The sequence below is a fragment of the Pongo abelii genome, chromosome X (genome assembly GCF_028885655.2).
Source record: "Pongo abelii isolate AG06213 chromosome X, NHGRI_mPonAbe1-v2.0_pri, whole genome shotgun sequence".
NCBI classification, from domain to species: domain Eukaryota; kingdom Metazoa; phylum Chordata; class Mammalia; order Primates; family Hominidae; genus Pongo; species Pongo abelii.
Window position 1 is genome coordinate 129,973,374 of NC_072008.2, and position 18,141 is coordinate 129,991,514.

The 18,141-nt window shown below is 36.0% G+C and overlaps 1 protein-coding gene across 17 annotated transcripts in view; it reads left to right on the forward strand.

Moving 5' to 3' along the window:
- Positions 1 to 17,904, forward strand: part of STAG2 (STAG2 cohesin complex component) — a 141,845-nt gene extending 123,941 nt beyond the window's left edge. For 10 of the 17 annotated variants that reach the window (XM_024240585.3, XM_024240584.3, XM_024240587.3 and 7 more), the window contains 6 exons: positions 1,986 to 2,209; positions 5,994 to 6,183; positions 6,273 to 6,383; positions 9,429 to 9,555; positions 10,775 to 10,852; positions 15,992 to 17,904. In XM_024240585.3, the coding sequence (XP_024096353.1) occupies positions 1,986 to 2,209; positions 5,994 to 6,183; positions 6,273 to 6,383; positions 9,429 to 9,555; positions 10,775 to 10,852; positions 15,992 to 16,015 (754 nt within the window). In that variant the 3' untranslated portion in view covers positions 16,016 to 17,904. The remainder of the gene's footprint in view (positions 1 to 1,985; positions 2,210 to 5,993; positions 6,184 to 6,272; positions 6,384 to 9,428; positions 9,556 to 10,774; positions 10,853 to 15,991) is intronic. The other 7 variants (XM_054545033.2, XM_054545036.2, XM_054545034.2 and 4 more) reach the window with 1 other exon arrangement.
- Positions 17,905 to 18,141: the final 237 nt, after the last annotated feature.

Below are 18,141 nucleotides of genomic sequence, written 5' to 3' on the forward strand. Positions count from 1 at the left end.
TCAGGTGATCTGCCCACCTTGGCCTCGCAAAGTGCTGGGATTACAGACGTGAACCACTGTGCCCTGCCAGTTTCTGTATCTTGTTAGGCATTTGGGTCACACAGGTCTATGTTCAGTTATAAAACTGATACAACTGTGCTCTTAGTTTAGTGTGTTCTATTGTATATAAATTTATCCCAGTTAAAATTGCATAAGCAGTATTAATCAGAGAAATAAAAATTAAAACAATGAAATACCATTTCTCACCTAGCACATTAGGAAAAATTAAGAAGACTGATAGTGTCAAGTATTGCCAAGGATGTGAGGCAGCAGAGCCTTTTATACATTGTTGGTGACAGTACAAGACCATTTTGTGGAGCTCTTTGGCAATGCCTAGTAAAGTTTAAGATTCTCTATACCTCATGATCCAGTAATTTCATTCATAAGTAGATACCCCACAGAAACTCTTGAATACATGCACAAGGAGACCGACAAAAGAATGATGGCTGTTGGATTGTTTGAAATAGTGGAAAGGCTCAAAATAACCTAAACATCCATCAACTGAAAATGGATCAATAGATTGATATATAATGGAATACCATGCAACAGTAAAAATAGCTGGATTTCATTGAGTACAAAGAGCAAAGTACAAAACTGTACTATGATGTTTACGGACAACTATGTATTGAATGTACAAAATGTGCATGGGGGTAATAAGTAGTGGTAACCTCTGGGCACGAGGAGGAAGCAAAATGGGGATAGCTTTAGTGTGGGCTACTTATCTGTAATGTCCTATTTAGGTATGTGGTGGGTACATAATTGTAAATCTCTCTGCCAGTGAGTATATTTTGGCTCAAGTTTTGTATCTTGTTGCAGACTTAACAGTTTTTGGAGTGGTAGCCAGTTCACAGGCCACGCTTGGAGGAGTACTATACTACTATATATGACTGAAGTGTATTGTAATACAGAAAGACATACTGGGAGTCGGGCGCCGCGGCTCACACCTGTAATCCCAGCATTTTGGGAAGTCAAGGCGGGCAGAGAGTTCGAGAGCAATCTGGCCAACATGGTGAAACCCTGTCTCTACAAAAAATGCAAAAATTAGCCAGGCGTGGTGGTGTGCACCTGTAATCCCAGCTACTCAGGAGGCTGAGGCAGGAGAATCGCTTGAACCTGGGAGACGGAGTTGCAGTGAGCCGAGATGGCACCACTGCACTACAGCCTCGATGACAGAGTGAGACTCTGTCTCAAAAAAAAAGAGAAAGGCATACTGAACAGCTAACAAAGCAGTATGCTTTGTAACTGATTTCTCCTATTCTCTTTAATGCTGTTCACACTGGTGAATCTGAATTGATAGAAATCAGTCATTACAATGACAGCAAATATTTGAATTGCACTTCACAGTTAATTGACAAATAATTGTCTTTATTTGAAGCATAATTTAGCCTTATAGAACTCTTGGTGTCAGAGCCTTGGACTTGAATCATAGTTATGCTGCCTACTCATTTTTATTACTGTGGGATTACTTCTTAATTTTTACTATCCTTTCTTTCGTCACCTGTAAAATTGGGAAAACATTTCCCTCATGGAATTGTAAGAATAGTTAAGGAACCTGAGGAAAAAAATATCTAGCACATAGTCGTCACATGAACATTAGTTGAATTTTGATTGCAAAATTACATATAAGCCTTGAGATACTTGGATCCAAGGGTAGATTTATGATTTCCATCAGGCTGAAACTTTTTTGCGGGTAGGTATCATATCATATCCATCTTTGTATCTATCCATAGTGCCTGGCACATAATAGGTACTCAGCAAATGTTAAACTGAATGCTCTGAATTATTTCATTTGATGTGAAAATCTTGGCAGAGACAACATTGTTCATTAATGTCCTGTAAGGCTGAGTTTGAGTAGTGAAGTAATATGCCCATTGCTCGCACAACTATGAGTTAATATAACCTGCAGATTTCTGTATCAAAGCTAACAGTTTTGATTTCTTTTCAAGGTATGTTTACTTGGAAAAGTTCATGACCTTTCAGATGTCACTCCGAAGAGAGGATGTGTGGCTTCCACTGATGTCTTACCGAAATTCTTTGCTAGCTGGTGGTGATGATGACACCATGTCAGTCATTAGTGGAATCAGCAGCCGGGGGTCAACAGTACGGAGTAAAAAATCAAAACCATCTACAGGAAAACGGAAAGTGGTTGAGGGCATGCAGCTTTCACTCAGTAAGGATATAATTTATTCTCTTTATATTTATCCCTAATGTTTACCAACTGAATTGTCATTAAGGTTCACCTTATTTTTTATTTGAGATGTGTTCAATAATAGCTTACAAAATGTGTTCGTTACGTGTAAACGTGCTGTTGTAAGCATTTTAGATACATAAACTCAGTTCTCACAACTTTTTGGGTACATCTTCATTTTTCAGATGACAGTACTTAGCACAGACAGGTTAAGTAACATACTCATGTCACACAGTTATTAAGTAGGAGAGCCATGCAGTTTCACTCTAGAGTGCCTGCTTTTTAAAATCTGTGCTACACTGTATGCATAGGGAAATGGACTCGGTATTATAGAGCTAGTTATTACCCAAGAGATCAGATCATCTAGTTAAAGTGGAACAACAGATTCAGAGAGGTTGCAACTTCTGAATTCCTATGAAGAGGCCATTAATCATGAAGAACTTCATAGAAATAGAGTGCTATCATATTAGAGGTAGGAATGCATTATGACGCTTGAAGCTCTTAGACTCCTAGCACTCCAGAGTTGGTTCAAAATGGGCCTGGGGACTTTTTTCTTTTTCTTAGGAATTATTAAATTAGCATAGTTGTCAAAATTTGTCCCAGTTATTATTGTTGAATAGCAGACTACCTCAAAACTTAGGACATAGCCAGGATCATGGTGTCTGGTACCTCAGCTAGGAAGGCTCAAAGGCTGGTGGCTGAAATCATACGGAGGCATTTTCACTTACATATCTGATGCTGGCTGTCATTTGGGACCTCAGCTGTACTGTCTGCCAGAACACCAACGTGTGACTTCTCCATGTCAGCATATCACTAGGCTCCAAGAGCAAGTGTCCCGAAAGACCAGAAGTGGAAGCTGCCAATTTCTTAAGGCCTGGGCCCAAAAACTAGCATAGCGTAATTTCTGCTATATTCTATTGGCCAAGCAATCACAGATTCTAGGGGAGAGGACATAATTCTCCACCTCTTAATGTGAGGAATGTCAAAGAATTTTGGGGCCATATTTTTAAATTGCCACATAACTCATCAGCTTTCATTTATGATCAAGTGCTTAGTGTTTAAAACTTGATTGTCCTATGAATTTTAGTATCTTCTGTCCAGTAGTATAAAGGCATAACCTTATATTTCTAACTTGGACAATTTTACACTGGTTAGTTATATAGTCCCAACATCACAGTTGATGGGGAAATCTCTTTTATTACCCTGGACCAGTTAAAGTAGTTAGGGCTGATGGTTTATAAGTTAAAAGAAACTTTTCTGTTTTTTAAAAACAAAATGTTATCAAATTAAAAGATGATGTTTTCTCATATCACTAAATTTTTGAAAGTTTTTATCATTTGAACTAGTAATTAATAGTTATAGGTGTGTGCTGGGCCATCAAATCTCTCTCTCTTTTTTAGACCTCATGGAAACACATGAATGGGTATTTATATTACAGAAATCTCTTTTTTTTTTTTTTTGGACCTCATGGAAACACATATGAATTGGTATTTATATCACATTTTACAAATAGATTATTAAACCAGATACTTCAATTTTTACAGGAAGAATCAATGCTCTCATTCAGGTTTTTGGGGAGAATCATAGAAATTGAGGCATTAATAAGTTAAAAAGGAAGTATGAATACTGATAGATTGGCCAAGTCAATGCAATTTAGAAGACAGTATTGGAGCCTGAATGCAGTAGAACTTAAAGGCTGATGTAATTATATTGCAAAATGTGGAGTTTATGTTTAATCTATTATTAGAGTATTAGCTATTCATGCATTTTCTTTCCACTCTTATTCCTTAAAACCTTACACACATTTGCAAATATGTATAAATCTTTTTTTTTTTTTTTGGATGGAGTTTTGCTCTTTTTGCCCAGGCTGGAGTGCAATGGGGTGATGTTGGCTCACCGCAACCTCACCCTCCCTTGTTCAAGCAATTCTCCTGCCTCAGCCTCCTGAGTAGCTGGGATTACAGGCATGCGCCACCACGCCCAGCTAACTTTATATTTTTAGTAGAGACGGGGTTTCTCCATGTTGGTCAGGCTGGTCTCGAACTCCCGACCGCAGGTGATCTGCCCACCTCGGCCTCCCAAAGTGCTGGGATTACAGGTGTGAGCCACTGCGCCTGGCCTTTTTTTTTTCTTTTTTCTTTTGAGATGGAGTCTTGCTCTGTTGCCGAGGCTGGAGTGCAGTGGTGTGATCTGAGCTCACTGCAACCTCCGCCTCCCGGGTTCAAGCGACTCTCTTGCCTCAGCCTCCCGAGTAGCTGGGATTACAGGTGCCCGCCACCGCACCTGGCTAATTTTTGTATTTTTAGTAGAGATGGGGTTTCACCATCTTTGCCAGGCTCGAACTCCTGACTTGTGATCCACCTGTCTCAGCCTCCCAAAGTGCTGGGATTACAGGCGTGAGCCACTATGCCTGGCCTCATATATATAATCTTCTAATGAAATAATTTTCTTCTAAATTCACAATCACAAAGTGCTATCAATTTTTTTCTCCCAAATCAGTGATTTTAAAAATTACTATTAATTCAGTAACAATTGTACACAAATTTGACTTACTAATTATGGCAACATTTACAGACATTTGAAAAAAGTAGCTTTTGCAGGTGTGAAACCTTTTTTCTTTTTAGTCCAGTGCTTAATATTTGTATAGATTTGTGGCCCCCTTGCAGTTGCTCTTACTACCTGCTCAGTGGTCTGCATCCCATAGATTGGGAACCAATCTCCTATTGCTTCCATCCCTGTTGCCATGTCTCACTCACCTAGGCCACACAATTAGCCTTTTAACTGGTCTGTTTGCTCACTGGTATTCTGTTTTTAAGTTCACTCCCCACACTGCCACCACATTGACTAAAACATGTAACTCACCAAATTGCTTCCCTACCTTAAAACCTTCAGCAGCAGTTCTGTTACCTTAGCAGAGCTCACAAGATTTTCCACAATTTGATTCCTGCTTCTTTATCCAGCCTTGTCTTTTGCTACCCTTTCAATCTTTATGCCCCAGGAGTAGCAAACTGTTATTTTTGAACCATATGAAATTGCCCTTTTTGTAGGTCAAATATCAGCAGATTAATAGGGTTCAGTCGACTGGGTGCGATGTCTCACACTTGTAATCCCAGCACTATAGGAGGCCAAAGCAGGCAGATCACTTGAGGCCAGGAATTCAAGACCAGCCTAGCCAACATGCTGAAACCCTGTCTCTACTAAAAATACAAAAATTAGCCAGACATGGTAATGCATTCCTGTAATCTAAGCTACTTGGGATGCTGAGGCAGGAGAATTGATTGAACCCAGGAGGTGGAGGTTGCTGTGAGCCGAGATTGCGCCACTGCACTCCAGCCTGGGTGACAGAGTGAGACTGTCTCAAAAAAAGAAAAAAAAAGGTTTAGTCCTTGTTTCCTGCCTTAGTGTTCTTGCTTTATGTTTTTCTCCCTGCCTAGAATAAAAAGCCTTTCTAGCCCCCCTGATACCTACTCTAGTTAGAAGTTGCTTCTGGATAGCTGGCTCTGACCCCTTTCACTGCCCCCATTCCCCTTATACTTCCCTCTCTCCTTGCATTTACCACACTGTATTTTAATTGCCTGGTTGTTTTGTGTTTACAACTAGACTCTAAGGCCAGGTCAGGGACTGCCCCTTACATAGGTTTGTGTCCCCCTGTTCCTGTGACTTGCATGTGGAAATCAACAGATGTTTATTGACCTGAACAGGTTGTATTAGACATCTGAATAGTCAAAATTAGTGACTAAACCTCGTCGTTAATTTTCTTTTCCAGCTGAAGAAAGTAGTAGTAGTGACAGTATGTGGTTAAGCAGAGAACAAACACTGCACACCCCTGTTATGATGCAGACACCACAACTCACCTCCACTATTATGAGAGAGCCCAAAAGATTACGGCCTGAGGATAGCTTCATGAGTGTTTATCCAATGCAGACTGAACATCATCAAACACCTCTTGATTATAAGTAAGTACATTTGATCATTTTCTGTACTATAACTTTATTAATTACATAGAAAAAGTTAAGTTAAAAGAAGAATAAAATTCTCCTTGAAGCACGCAGGTAACATGGATGTTAGCTCAAAGACAACAAGAGGAAGCAAGGCAACAGCAGGAGAGAGCAGCAATGAGCTATGTTAAACTGCGAACTAATCTTCAGCATGCCATGTAAGTGAGAGTGCCTTATTGTCTGAGTCTAGGAAGTTCACTAATTCATTTTAACATTTTAATGTGTGCCTTATCTAAAAATTTCAGCAAACTCTCTAGAGTAACTTAAGCTGAAATAATCAAGGAACTAAAAATTGGTCTTTCCAACAGAAAAACAAAATATTTTAATTAAAATACTACCTAGTTAGCCAAAGGACCAATCTTAGGTTGATCTGTTGGAAAAGTTTAAATATCAATCCTTGTTTATTTTGGTACACAGCATTAAAAATACAGTTCTGTTACATCCTAATTGATTTTCCCAACTTAGTTCAGGCCCTCATCTCTCACCTGAACTATTGTATTAGCTTTCTAACTGGTTTTCTTCCCTCAAATCTCCCATTTATTTTCTCACCAAACCTCTCCCTTCACCCCCCGCTCCATCATTCACACCACCATCAAGAATTACTATTCTAGAATAAAAATCTTACCATGTAACTCTTACTTAAAACCTTTCTGTGGCTCCCCATTGCCTGCTGGATAAACTCCCAACTTCCTTAGCTCATGGCATGCAAGATGTTTCAAAATATGGCCCCTGCCACATTTTAGTATCATTTCCTATTCCTGGCAGCTGGTAAAATCATCATAAAAGAACAAGGTCAGGTGTCACCTTAACTGAAGCTTTGGTCATCTATGCTCCCATAACACTATGTATATCCATATTTCTTATAGCACTTGCCACATTGTATTGTAAATATTTGTTTATGAGTTTGTCCCGTTTGTCTAGACTGTGAGCTCCTCAAGGGCAGGGACCACATTCATTGCCTGTCAGTGCTTGGCATGTAAAAGGTGCTAAGTAAATGTTCATTGAATGAATAAATGTTCAATGCTAAAAAAAATGAAGTTTATCTTTTAAATACTTTGTTTTTACTGGATTATATATGATAACTTTATAAATCTTTCTAAAATCTTTATTAGCTTTGGCTCTAAAAGACATGGCAGACAAGGAGTCTTTAGATAATTCTTTTAGATGTCTTGATTGGTATACAGGGAAAAGTGTGATGATTATGATTAAGTTTTTGAGTTTGAAAGCATTGTATTTATAATGTGTATGTTTTACTATTGGGAGATAGTAGTTGTTACCCTCTTTTTTTAATTTATATTTTGTTCTGTCTTGTTGGTTTTTAGATGTTAAGAATTTTACCTGTTTTTCTTACAAAATGATCATTTACTATGAGTGGTGGCCTGCATAAATTCACTTTAGTTATCTCCATAGTGGTCTTAACCTCTAGAGACACAAGGTATACTCTATTACACGTATAGATTCTGATCCTGGTTAATATGGTCATCATCTATATTATCACATAGTTCTATCCCCTTTTGTCTGTTTCTGTGACCACATTCCTTTTAATATAAGTTCTTATTTTATGCTGGATCCTACAGCTAATTTCTTGGCTTCCAACTAGTCACCGGTCCATATATTCCAGAATTCTGCCATGCAATCATTTGGTCTATATGTCTCCCCATAAAACATTACACTAGTTCTTAAGATCCTATATAGCATGTCACTACTGAGTACCATTTTAATTCCCAATTATAGTTAACTCCCCCGCCTCCCGGCAACTACAAGAAATTATCTCAGTTAAATAACTGTTACCAGAGGATTCTTTGGTGGTTGTACCATAAGTCATCTATTGCGTGGGACTCTAAAGCATTTTCATCTTACAATGATTTTTCTATAATGGTATCTGCCCTATAACTAAAAATACTTCCAAATTTTCTTTCTTATTTTTCATAGCTTGTATCACATATATCTTCCTTGTACTTCAAACAAAATGCAGAACAGCTTTCTGATTTTCTGTCACATAGTTCATACAGCACATATATTCCCTTCACGGTTGCCTCTACAAAATATAGTAAAATTGTCTTTCTACCCAGAATTGTTAGGAAGTAAGGACCATTATAAACATATTTGTCCAGGTAACATGGATCAGACATCGTATCTTGTTATCTTTATATCTTTTAAGAACCAGCATAGTATTGTGTAAATTGTAAGCATTCGGTAAATAATTGCTGGGGTTTTGGCAACTTTCTTGACTGTGGGAGTGTCTTTGCATGAGAAAAGAAGGTAATGTTGGCCAAACTAGGGAAAAACAAGTCCTACTCAGTTTCACTATTATGTTGGCTACTTTGTGCTGATCTGGGCTAATTTGTGAACTTAATTTATTCCCCATAATTATGTAATAACATATATAACTTTTGGTCTTAGTTTTTCATTTTAAATTTCTATATATGTCTTAGTTTTGAGTTTCATGGGGCACACGAATCTGAGTTTCAGCATGAGTGTTCCTCATTTTTTCCCGAGGCAGAATTAATCCCTTATTTTAGTATGTCCTTACAACACTTTGATGCATAGTTTTCTTGTAATATTTATCACATTTTGTCATAATTAATTGTTTATCTCTGTTTGCCATGGTAGACTGTAAGCTCCTTGAGGGCAGGAATCATGTCTTAGTCTTATTCATCTTTTTTTTTGTTTTTAAACTCCATACGACACAGTGGAAGCCTGTCACATAGTAGGCATTGTGTGAGTGAGTGCGCGCATGCCTGGTACACATTAGGTACTGAATGAATGAGGGAGTGATGATGTGTGGTAAAATTAGCATTATATATTGATGAAAATATATGTTTTCTGAAAATGTCATTTTTTTGGTCTCTGTTTTATGTTTGTTTATTAATTTGTACCCTGCCTACTTTCAAAAAGGATTTGAGGTATCTTGTATGTTCCCATGTGGGAAATTCTCATTGAACCTTGTATATGGGATATCAGAACTATAAAGCTAAATGTACTGAAGTAATGTAGAATAAACATAACTCCTTAGCATTTTTAGACAAGTAAACATTGGGTTTTGATATCATTGATGACATAATCAATGCCTAATCATTCTCCCTGACCTTTAATTCCATCATTTTCCATTATACTTGAATATAGAGAGCCACATACTGCTGCCTAGATATTAATAGTCATGACATTAGTTCAGATCTTGACTTTGTTTTATATTTCTCTAGTCGGCGTGGCACAAGCCTAATGGAAGATGATGAAGAGCCAATTGTTGAAGATGTTATGATGTCCTCAGAAGGGAGGATTGAGGATCTTAATGAGGGAATGGATTTTGACACCATGGATATAGATTTGGTAAGAAACTTAATGATTTCTGTAAGATTTTCAATTTAGATCTTTTGAAAATTATGTTGGATATTTATTAGAGTAGAGAAATACTTACCAAGAGAAGTAAGTTTTGCAAAAATATTAAAATAGTTGCCAGGGGTTTAGATATATGGGAAGGGATTTAGAAGAGAGTAAGGTTGGTGAAGGTGGTAGATCCTAGATTAAGATGATAGCAATTGTCTGTTTGCTTCTGAGATTAATTTAGGAATGTGTAGGTTTAAAGGGTATATTTTGATTAATACTAATTTGACTATGAAAATCAATTGTTATTTAATTATGCATTTTAAAAAATGAGTTAATATAAAAGTATACCATTATCAAAACAATATATTAATACTACTTGTTGAGACAAATTGCATATCAGATAATGAAGTAAAGTTACTTAAACTTGGAAGGAAGTTAAATACAGGTAGGAGTGTATTCTTTATTAATAAATATGTGATTAGAGTTGATCATATACAAAATGGTTTTACATATTTCATCTTGCTACATAGCTCATTAAACTTTGTGAAGTAGGTTGAAAGGATCGAGGATATTGAAGCTTACTCTCTCCAAAGAGGCAAAACTATCAAACAGTAAAGTTGATACTTATAAGTCAAGTCTTATGATTCTTTTTAGTGTATTGTGTATTCTTCTTAAATAATTAAATTTTTAGAATGGTATAATTTGGTGCCTCGAACGGAATATGATTTTTAAAGTAAAATGAAAAGTGAGTTTTCCGGTTTTTATCTCTTAGGATAATTTTCCATGAGTTTTTGTTTTTTTGAGATGGAGTCTTGCTCTGTTGCCCAGACTGGAGTGCAGTGGCACGATCTCAGCTCACTGCAAGCTCCACCTCCTGGGTTCACGCCATTCTCCTGCCTCAGCCTCTGGAGTAGCTGGGACTGCAGGCGCCCGCAACCACGCCCGGATAATTTTTTGTATTTTTAGTAGAGGCCGGGTTTCACCATGTTAGCCAGGATGGTCTTGATCTCCTGACCTCGTGATCCACCCACCTCGGCCTCCCAAAGTGCTGGGATTACAGGCGTGAGCCACCGCATCCGGCCAGTAATTTTCCATGAGTTTTTAAAATATTGTGTCAGGTACACTTGAAATCACATAGGCCATGTGAAGAACTTGGATATTTTCAGTTACTATCTGGTTTGTAGATATAGCTAATGTCAACTTATTTCCTTTTTTCCTTTAGCCACCATCAAAGAACAGACGAGAGAGAACAGAACTGAAGCCTGATTTCTTTGATCCAGCTTCAATTATGGATGAATCAGTAGGTTTAATTTAAATGTACCCTAGGATTGCAAAATCAGAAGTATAGGCAGTCTCTCAGTTTGAGGTTGAAAACCTGGGGCAGCATACTGAGAATAGATGAAAACAGTTGGACGTGAGAAAAAGAGGCAGGCAGGCAGGATTTCAGTGGGAGGGGAAGAGAGTGTTGCAATAGTGGTGACAGATTAGAAAAGTACTTTTGAATCCTGGCTGACTGGGACTTGAATATTAAGGAATTTGGACTGTTCTTCTAGGTTTGTACTGTTCTTCAATGGGTTGCCCATTGAAAGATTTTAAATAAGGTAATGGCATGATCAGAATTGTGTTTCAGAAGGATTTCCTTGACATTTATGGATGGGACAGGATGAATGAGGGGCGTAATATAAAGGCATGGTGAAAATAATGAGAACTTGAACAAAGGCTTTGATAATGAAGAGAAGGGTATCTGGCTATCTAGGATGAGAGTCAGTTACCACTCCCACCATCCTTAATTGGTTATTATTGGGCTTTGTCAGTTCTTTTTCTTAAGTACCTCTTGTATCAGTCCCCTGTGCCATATTCTCCTTGACACTGCCGTGATTCGGGTCCTCCTCAGTTTTCACATGGGCTGTTGCAAAGCCTTTAAGCTGATATTGCAGTCCCACTGCTCCTTTATACCTCTTGTGGGGTCATCTTTCTAAAAATGCAGATCTGATATTCTCACTTATCGTTCTAAGTCTTTTATTGATCCCTCCCCCCACCCCCTTTGCCATTAGGAAGAAAATTCTAGCTCCTCAGCCTAGCAAACAAAGCCTTTTATGATCTGGTTCCCTTGCCACCTTAACCTTGGCCTTTTCCTTACATGTATTCTATGCTCTAGCCATATCAAATCTTGTAGTTCCACTCAGATACACTATGCTCTTTCCTGACTCCATAACTTTGTATAAGCTTTTTTCTGCCAGAAATTCCCCTTTATTTTTCCTCCTAGTAAAGTCTTTCTTTGATACTAATTCTGACATTACCTGTGGAATTTTTGCTGACTTCCACAGATTTTTTTTCTCCCCTTCTTTAACTCTTTGTACACACTTTATTGTAATAATTACCAGACTTGTGTAGTGAGATAGGATATTACATGCCCTGGTCCTTCACTAGACTGAACTCCCTGAGGCAGTGATGATGTTATTCATTTTTAGTTCTGCCCAGCACAATAGATATTTAGTTTTGTCAAATGAATGAATCATTTAAATGCCCTGCCATCTCCCTTTTTAGTATCTACCCATTTTATCTTCCTCGTTCCTCACACCTACTGCCTCAGGTGATGGTTATACCATCCTGAAAGGCCTGGCTTCTATGTACAATTTCTACCATTCCCACCTTGCCCTCTCCTACTTCATCTGCTTTCAGATAGCTTTTAGAACTATTTTGACAAACTAATTCACACTAACATGTTTACTAATAAGGCCAAGGGGCCGGGCTCAGTGGCTCATGCCTGTAATCCCAATACTTTGGGAGGCCAAGGTGGGAGGATTGTTTGAGCCCAAGAGCTTGAGATCAGCTTGGGCAACACAGTGAGACCCCATCTTTACAAAAACTAAAAAAATTAGCTGGGCATGGTGATGCATACCTGCGGTCCCAGCTACTCAGGAGGGCGAGGTGGAAGGATCGCTTGAGCCCAGGAGGTTGAGGCTGCAGTGAGCTGTGTTCACAATACTGCACTCCAGCCTGGGTGACAGAGCCGAGACCCTGTCTCAAAAAAAAAAAAAAAAAAAAAAAAAAAAAAAAAAAAAGTAGAATCTGCTTCAGTTGGTCTTAAGTGTGGCCTGAGATTCTGCACAGCTAACAAATGCTGTCAGTGCTTCAGGTCTGCAAACCATACTTTGAGTAGCAAGACTTTATAGTACCTAAGTGACCTATCCCACTCATAAGTCTATAGTTTAACTGCACACTGAAGTTTATGGTTTTCTTGATAATTAATCTAACAGTATGTATCATCTTAGTTTGTTAAATAAAACATGAAGGTAGTGATTGTGATGAGGGGTAAAGGAATATTTTCAAGCAGGTATGATGAAATGCATTTATTCAACAATTTATTACATCAGAAGTTGGTGCTAAAGCGAATAAGACACTCCCTGTCCTTAAGGAATTCATATTCTAGTGCACCTTGACTATCACTTTGAAATGAAAAGTATGGAAGGTAGTAGCTGAGAGTTTGGGTGACAGACACTATGCTAGGTATGATTTATTTTGATCCTCTCAGCAACCTTGTGAGAAAGGTAATGGGAATTTCCACTTTCATACCATAGCAAGCTGAGACTGAAGAGATCATTTAGTGACTTTGCTCAGTTATACAGTTAGCAAGTGTCTGAGTAGTAATTTGATGCCAGTTCCTTTTGATTTAATAATCTCATGCTGTCTCTACTGTTGTGCTTCCTAAAACTAAAATCCCCATTTGGATGAAACACCAACAAAAGTAATTAAGAAATTGAAATGGTTAACTATGATCAAAATTAATATGGGCAGTTAGGATCACCATTTTTTAATGTATTTGTCTAATGTCAGGAGAACTTTTAACATTTGTTTTCTTAGTTACATACTAGATTTGCAAAAAGGTGTTCTTCAGATTACTAAAATAATGAAACAGCAATATTAACTGTGTATCTATTTTTGACATTTAACATTTAGAGAAAAGTAGGGGCCTAATAGTCATTTTTTATTTATAGTGATTTTATAGCATTCTCATGTATATTGAATGTTACAACTGAGGGGCTTTTATTTATTCTTAATTTGATAATAGTTTAGCTGCTTCTGCTACAAAAATTAGGAAAATGGGCACATGTACTTATAACTGTAGTTTTATAGCATTACCACAAGATGGCAGCAGTCACATAACTGAATGCTCAATAATCTTTAAAGGCTTAGGTATCTTTAAAAGTCTTTGACCATGTAATTTTTTTTTTTTTAAAGTTAACAGTTTATTTTTTAAATATACACTAAACTATACTCCATACTGTCTTAACCATAACTTAAGAAATGGAATAATGGAAAATTTTGAATGTCAAATTCTGTTTGCCTTTATACAATACCCCACATCTGTTCTTACTGAAGCCCATAATAACGGAGTCATCAGAACAGTAGCAAAATTGGGATTTAAATTCTTTAATGTCCAGTTCTGAGATTCTCCAATTCTAAGGGAAGTAACTCAAAGCACCCTAGTGTAGATACTTCAGTTTGTTACTAAGTAAATCGTAAAAATATCTAGTTAAACACTTAATTTTTAAACTTGATTTTCTAAATAAATCGTAAAAATGTCTTTTTAAACACTTAATTTTTAAACATGATTTTCTAAATAAATCGTAAAAATGTCTTTTTAAACATGATTTTCACATTATCCAGGAGTGGTAATATAAAAACTCTGAACATATCATTTTGTGTTGCATATACATAAAATTCTAGATTTATGGTGTAGCTGGTTTTATATTTGGACACAAAATTGGTTTATACCATTTTGATAACAGTTGTTTTCTGCCAGAATTGCCAAAATACACTGAAGTTTGATATTAAATATGTTTAAGTATTTATTAATATTAACATCAGAAACAGGCAGAGTTTGTGTTGGCACAGAAAAGAAAGTGTCACTACTCTCATTCTCTTGTGTTGAGATTCTCTTATTAGAATTATTTATAGTATAAAATTGGTAAAGAAGGGCTCCATGTAATGGAGGTGATTTAATGTTCTAGTAAGAGAATCTAGTTATAACCTAGTCTGTACAAAACAAAAAGAATCTCAAGTGTTTGGGTGCTTTCTAGTCAGGCACTCTGTTTGGAAAGAACTTGAGTTCGTCTTCATCCCACACTCAATACTAAATTGCTAATTAAGATTTTGTACTTTCATTCATCATCAGACCTTTCCTACCGAGATTCATAGAGTGTTATGGTAAGAATTGGCCTTTAAACATTATCTAGGTCTTTTTGGTGGAAACGTTCTAACCACCCAAACTCTGACTTCACCAAAAAAGGAGAACCCTGAAGCATGCGGGAAGGGGAGAGGACAAGGGATTAGTAGTGTGGTAGTTACTGTGAATGGACGGGTAAGAAATTGGGTGCATGAGTCCTCTTTGTTTTTATTACTTGGGATTCCAAACACTACTTGATAATTCATTATAAAGAGGCTGCAATCAGATACTTGTTTCTGGATCTGAAAATACAGTTTCTTCAGCTCAAGACAATACATGAGTTCTATGACTTTTGTTCATAGAACTTATAAGAGATTTAACTTACAAGTAAGAGCTCTTTGTAATATTTCAGCTCATTACATCTGGCTTTGATATCAGTTCTTACTAGCTTATTATAGTATTCTAAAATATTACTTAATGGGCATAAGTGCTAGAATTTTAATTGAACAACCTAACTTTTAGTATATATACTTACAGTCACATGCCATTCTTCCTTAGTGAACAAGGGAGAGTTGCTCCATTCATCATCTGCTTTTACTTTTAGACAAGTAATTATTAGATTTTACCTAACATTCCTTTCTCAGTTGGAGTATATAGAAAGCATCAATATAAATCATTTTGCCCAGATTTTACCTTACCCTTTTGATTTCTTAAAATTTGTAGTTCTGTTCCATTCACTTTGGCCAGATTTTCTAAAGAAAGCTTCTTGCTTTCTACATACTTGAATTGTTCTTAGATTTTTTTTTGGTCTGCATACTCAAATGTCTTTTTGAAAAACCATATCCACTTCCCAGCACAAATAGCCAAGTTTGCAAGACTTTCTTAACCCCCTTCCAAGGAACTTGTGCCAGAAATATATGTGAAGAAGCACATTCATTTATTCATTCAACAAATATCTATGTTGAGTGCCTGTGTTTAGGGCATTATCTAGACATTAGGGGTATATATAAGCATAATTAATCCAAGGTTCCTACTTTAATTATATTTGTGAGGTAAGTAGCATCTTGATTAGTCCTGATGTTGTTATTTCATTATATATCATGGTCAATTTAATTTTAGAATTATACATCTGAAGAGAGGGGAAGTTTTCAAAGTGGTTTTATTAGCATGTTATTTAACATAATAAAGTATTAATGTAATGTTTACGGATATATTTAAAGAAATGAATGACTTTTAACGAGATTTTCTCCCCCCTCTCTCTCTCATTAGGTTCTTGGAGTGTCAATGTTTTAATACCAGTACACAAATCTGTGGTGAAGTCATTTTCTAAGTGGAAGAGGAAATTTTAAAGTGTGGTAGATACAGTGAAATTCTGTACAGATTTTTCTCTAAGGAGAATATGACATGCTTATGCTTACCAAGATCAAGTGCATTGAGGGGCAGTTTTGTTTGCCTGAATAAAAGTAAAGGACAAGTAAACAATTTGATGATAAGCTACAGTTTTTCTTAGAAAGTAAATATTTTATTTATGCGCTGTTAGTTGGCTTTTGAATCGATTATTTCATGCTTTTTTTTTTTAAAAAAAATAACAATCTGAAGAGGCATTTGGTACAGATATGAATTCTCTTACGTTTATTTACTGGTTGTACTAAATAATGATGACCTCTGCTGGATTTCTGTTTACATCCAGAAAACAATGTTAAGGATGTATTTATTCCCCTACCCTGAAGAAAGTGTAGGATAGAATTGTTTTTAGCATTCTAAATTTAAATGCTTAAAACACCAATCAACAAAACTTTGTTTTAAATATTGTAATTGTGGAGAAAAGTAAACTTATAAGCAGAACTTTTACAATTTTTTCATCTAAAAGTATTTTAAGATATTTTTAAAATCCAAGAGCTTCTCTATACTTTTCAGAAATATCCAGATGCAGTGAACTGCCAGAAGGTAACCAGTCTCAAACATGCTTATCCCATTATCAACCCTGAAAGTTTGCTTGTCCTTTAAGATAAAAATGTAATGTTGTGATATTCCTTCCAGTAGTGCCACTGTATTTTGTCTCCAAATAAAAGAAGCTTATTGTAGTATGTTTGCAGAAAAATTCTAAACAAAAATTATACAGCTTATTAGAGTGTGGGAATAGGGATCTAAATTTTAAATAAAATTATATATATATATAAATTGGTGCTGATTTTATAATTGCGCAGTTTGTTTAGTTTTTTCTTACTTTTAAATTCCAACTTAAAATTATGAGGTTTCAGAAATATATTGAAAGTTTAACAATGTTTAAAAATAGAAAAGCATGAGTGTTCATGCTTTAAAATGATTTTTAAATTTGTATTTTATATTGTTTTATCTATCTGTCTTTGCAAGCAGTCTTCAGGTTAAAGATACTTCTAACAGGTTACAGTACATTTCCTCTGTATGTAAATTAGATGGGATAATAGAATTCATAACCCATAATATTCTTTGAAAGCTAAGCTTTAAACTTCATTTTATGTTCTTTCACAAATAAATTAGTTTAAAACAGAAAGTGGCTACTTGCCATTTTGACATCAACTCATTTTGCGAGGCTTAGGCAGCTAGACATCGTTTAAAACAAAATATTAACTTATATTACATGTGTATCTATCTTTTGTCAGTCGTCTCTCAGTTCTTGAGGTATATTATTTTAATCATTCCATGCCTTAATATGCTTGCAATACAAGAATATCTTCAGATGGGTGAATACCAAAAGGCTTTCAGTTTTTAGTCAGAAATCAAGCATTGGGCTGTGGTAGCCAAAAACCATAGGTTAGCTAAAAAGATCATGATACAATTATTTTATTAAGTCATGGTTAATAACAAATGAATCCAGACTTGTCTAACAGATTTTCCATCAACAAATATTGTTATGTGCAAAAGTATTGCCTATGTTGTTTTACACACCACTGCATTAACTAGAACTGCTGAGAGGACTGTATATATGATTTTAAACCTAAGTTGATTTTTTTTCTCACTCTTGAAAGGAGTACTTCTTTGTGAAAGCAGTTCTTACAGCTTTGTTTTCAACCAGCTAAAAATGTTTTATATATTACTCTAACCTGTTGTCCTCCACATTCTATTGTCCTAATTGTACTGTTTTCTGATTTGTATTTATGTCTTGAGACAGTAACTTTTTGAATAAAAATAAACCTACAGTATGTTGTATGTTTTCTCTTGTACTCAAAGGGGGAGGGTGGCTATAAATGGGTTGCAAATTTATATCTATTATCACATCTTTTAATGTGTTTGGGGAATAATTTATAGAGAATACCAACAGTTTATATTTTTAATAAATCATATGTATTTACAATGAAACCAAATCCCTAATTGGATTTTTACTTTAAAATAGGAACCTGTAACCATTATTGCTTTAATTTTCATCTGGTATGAGTTAA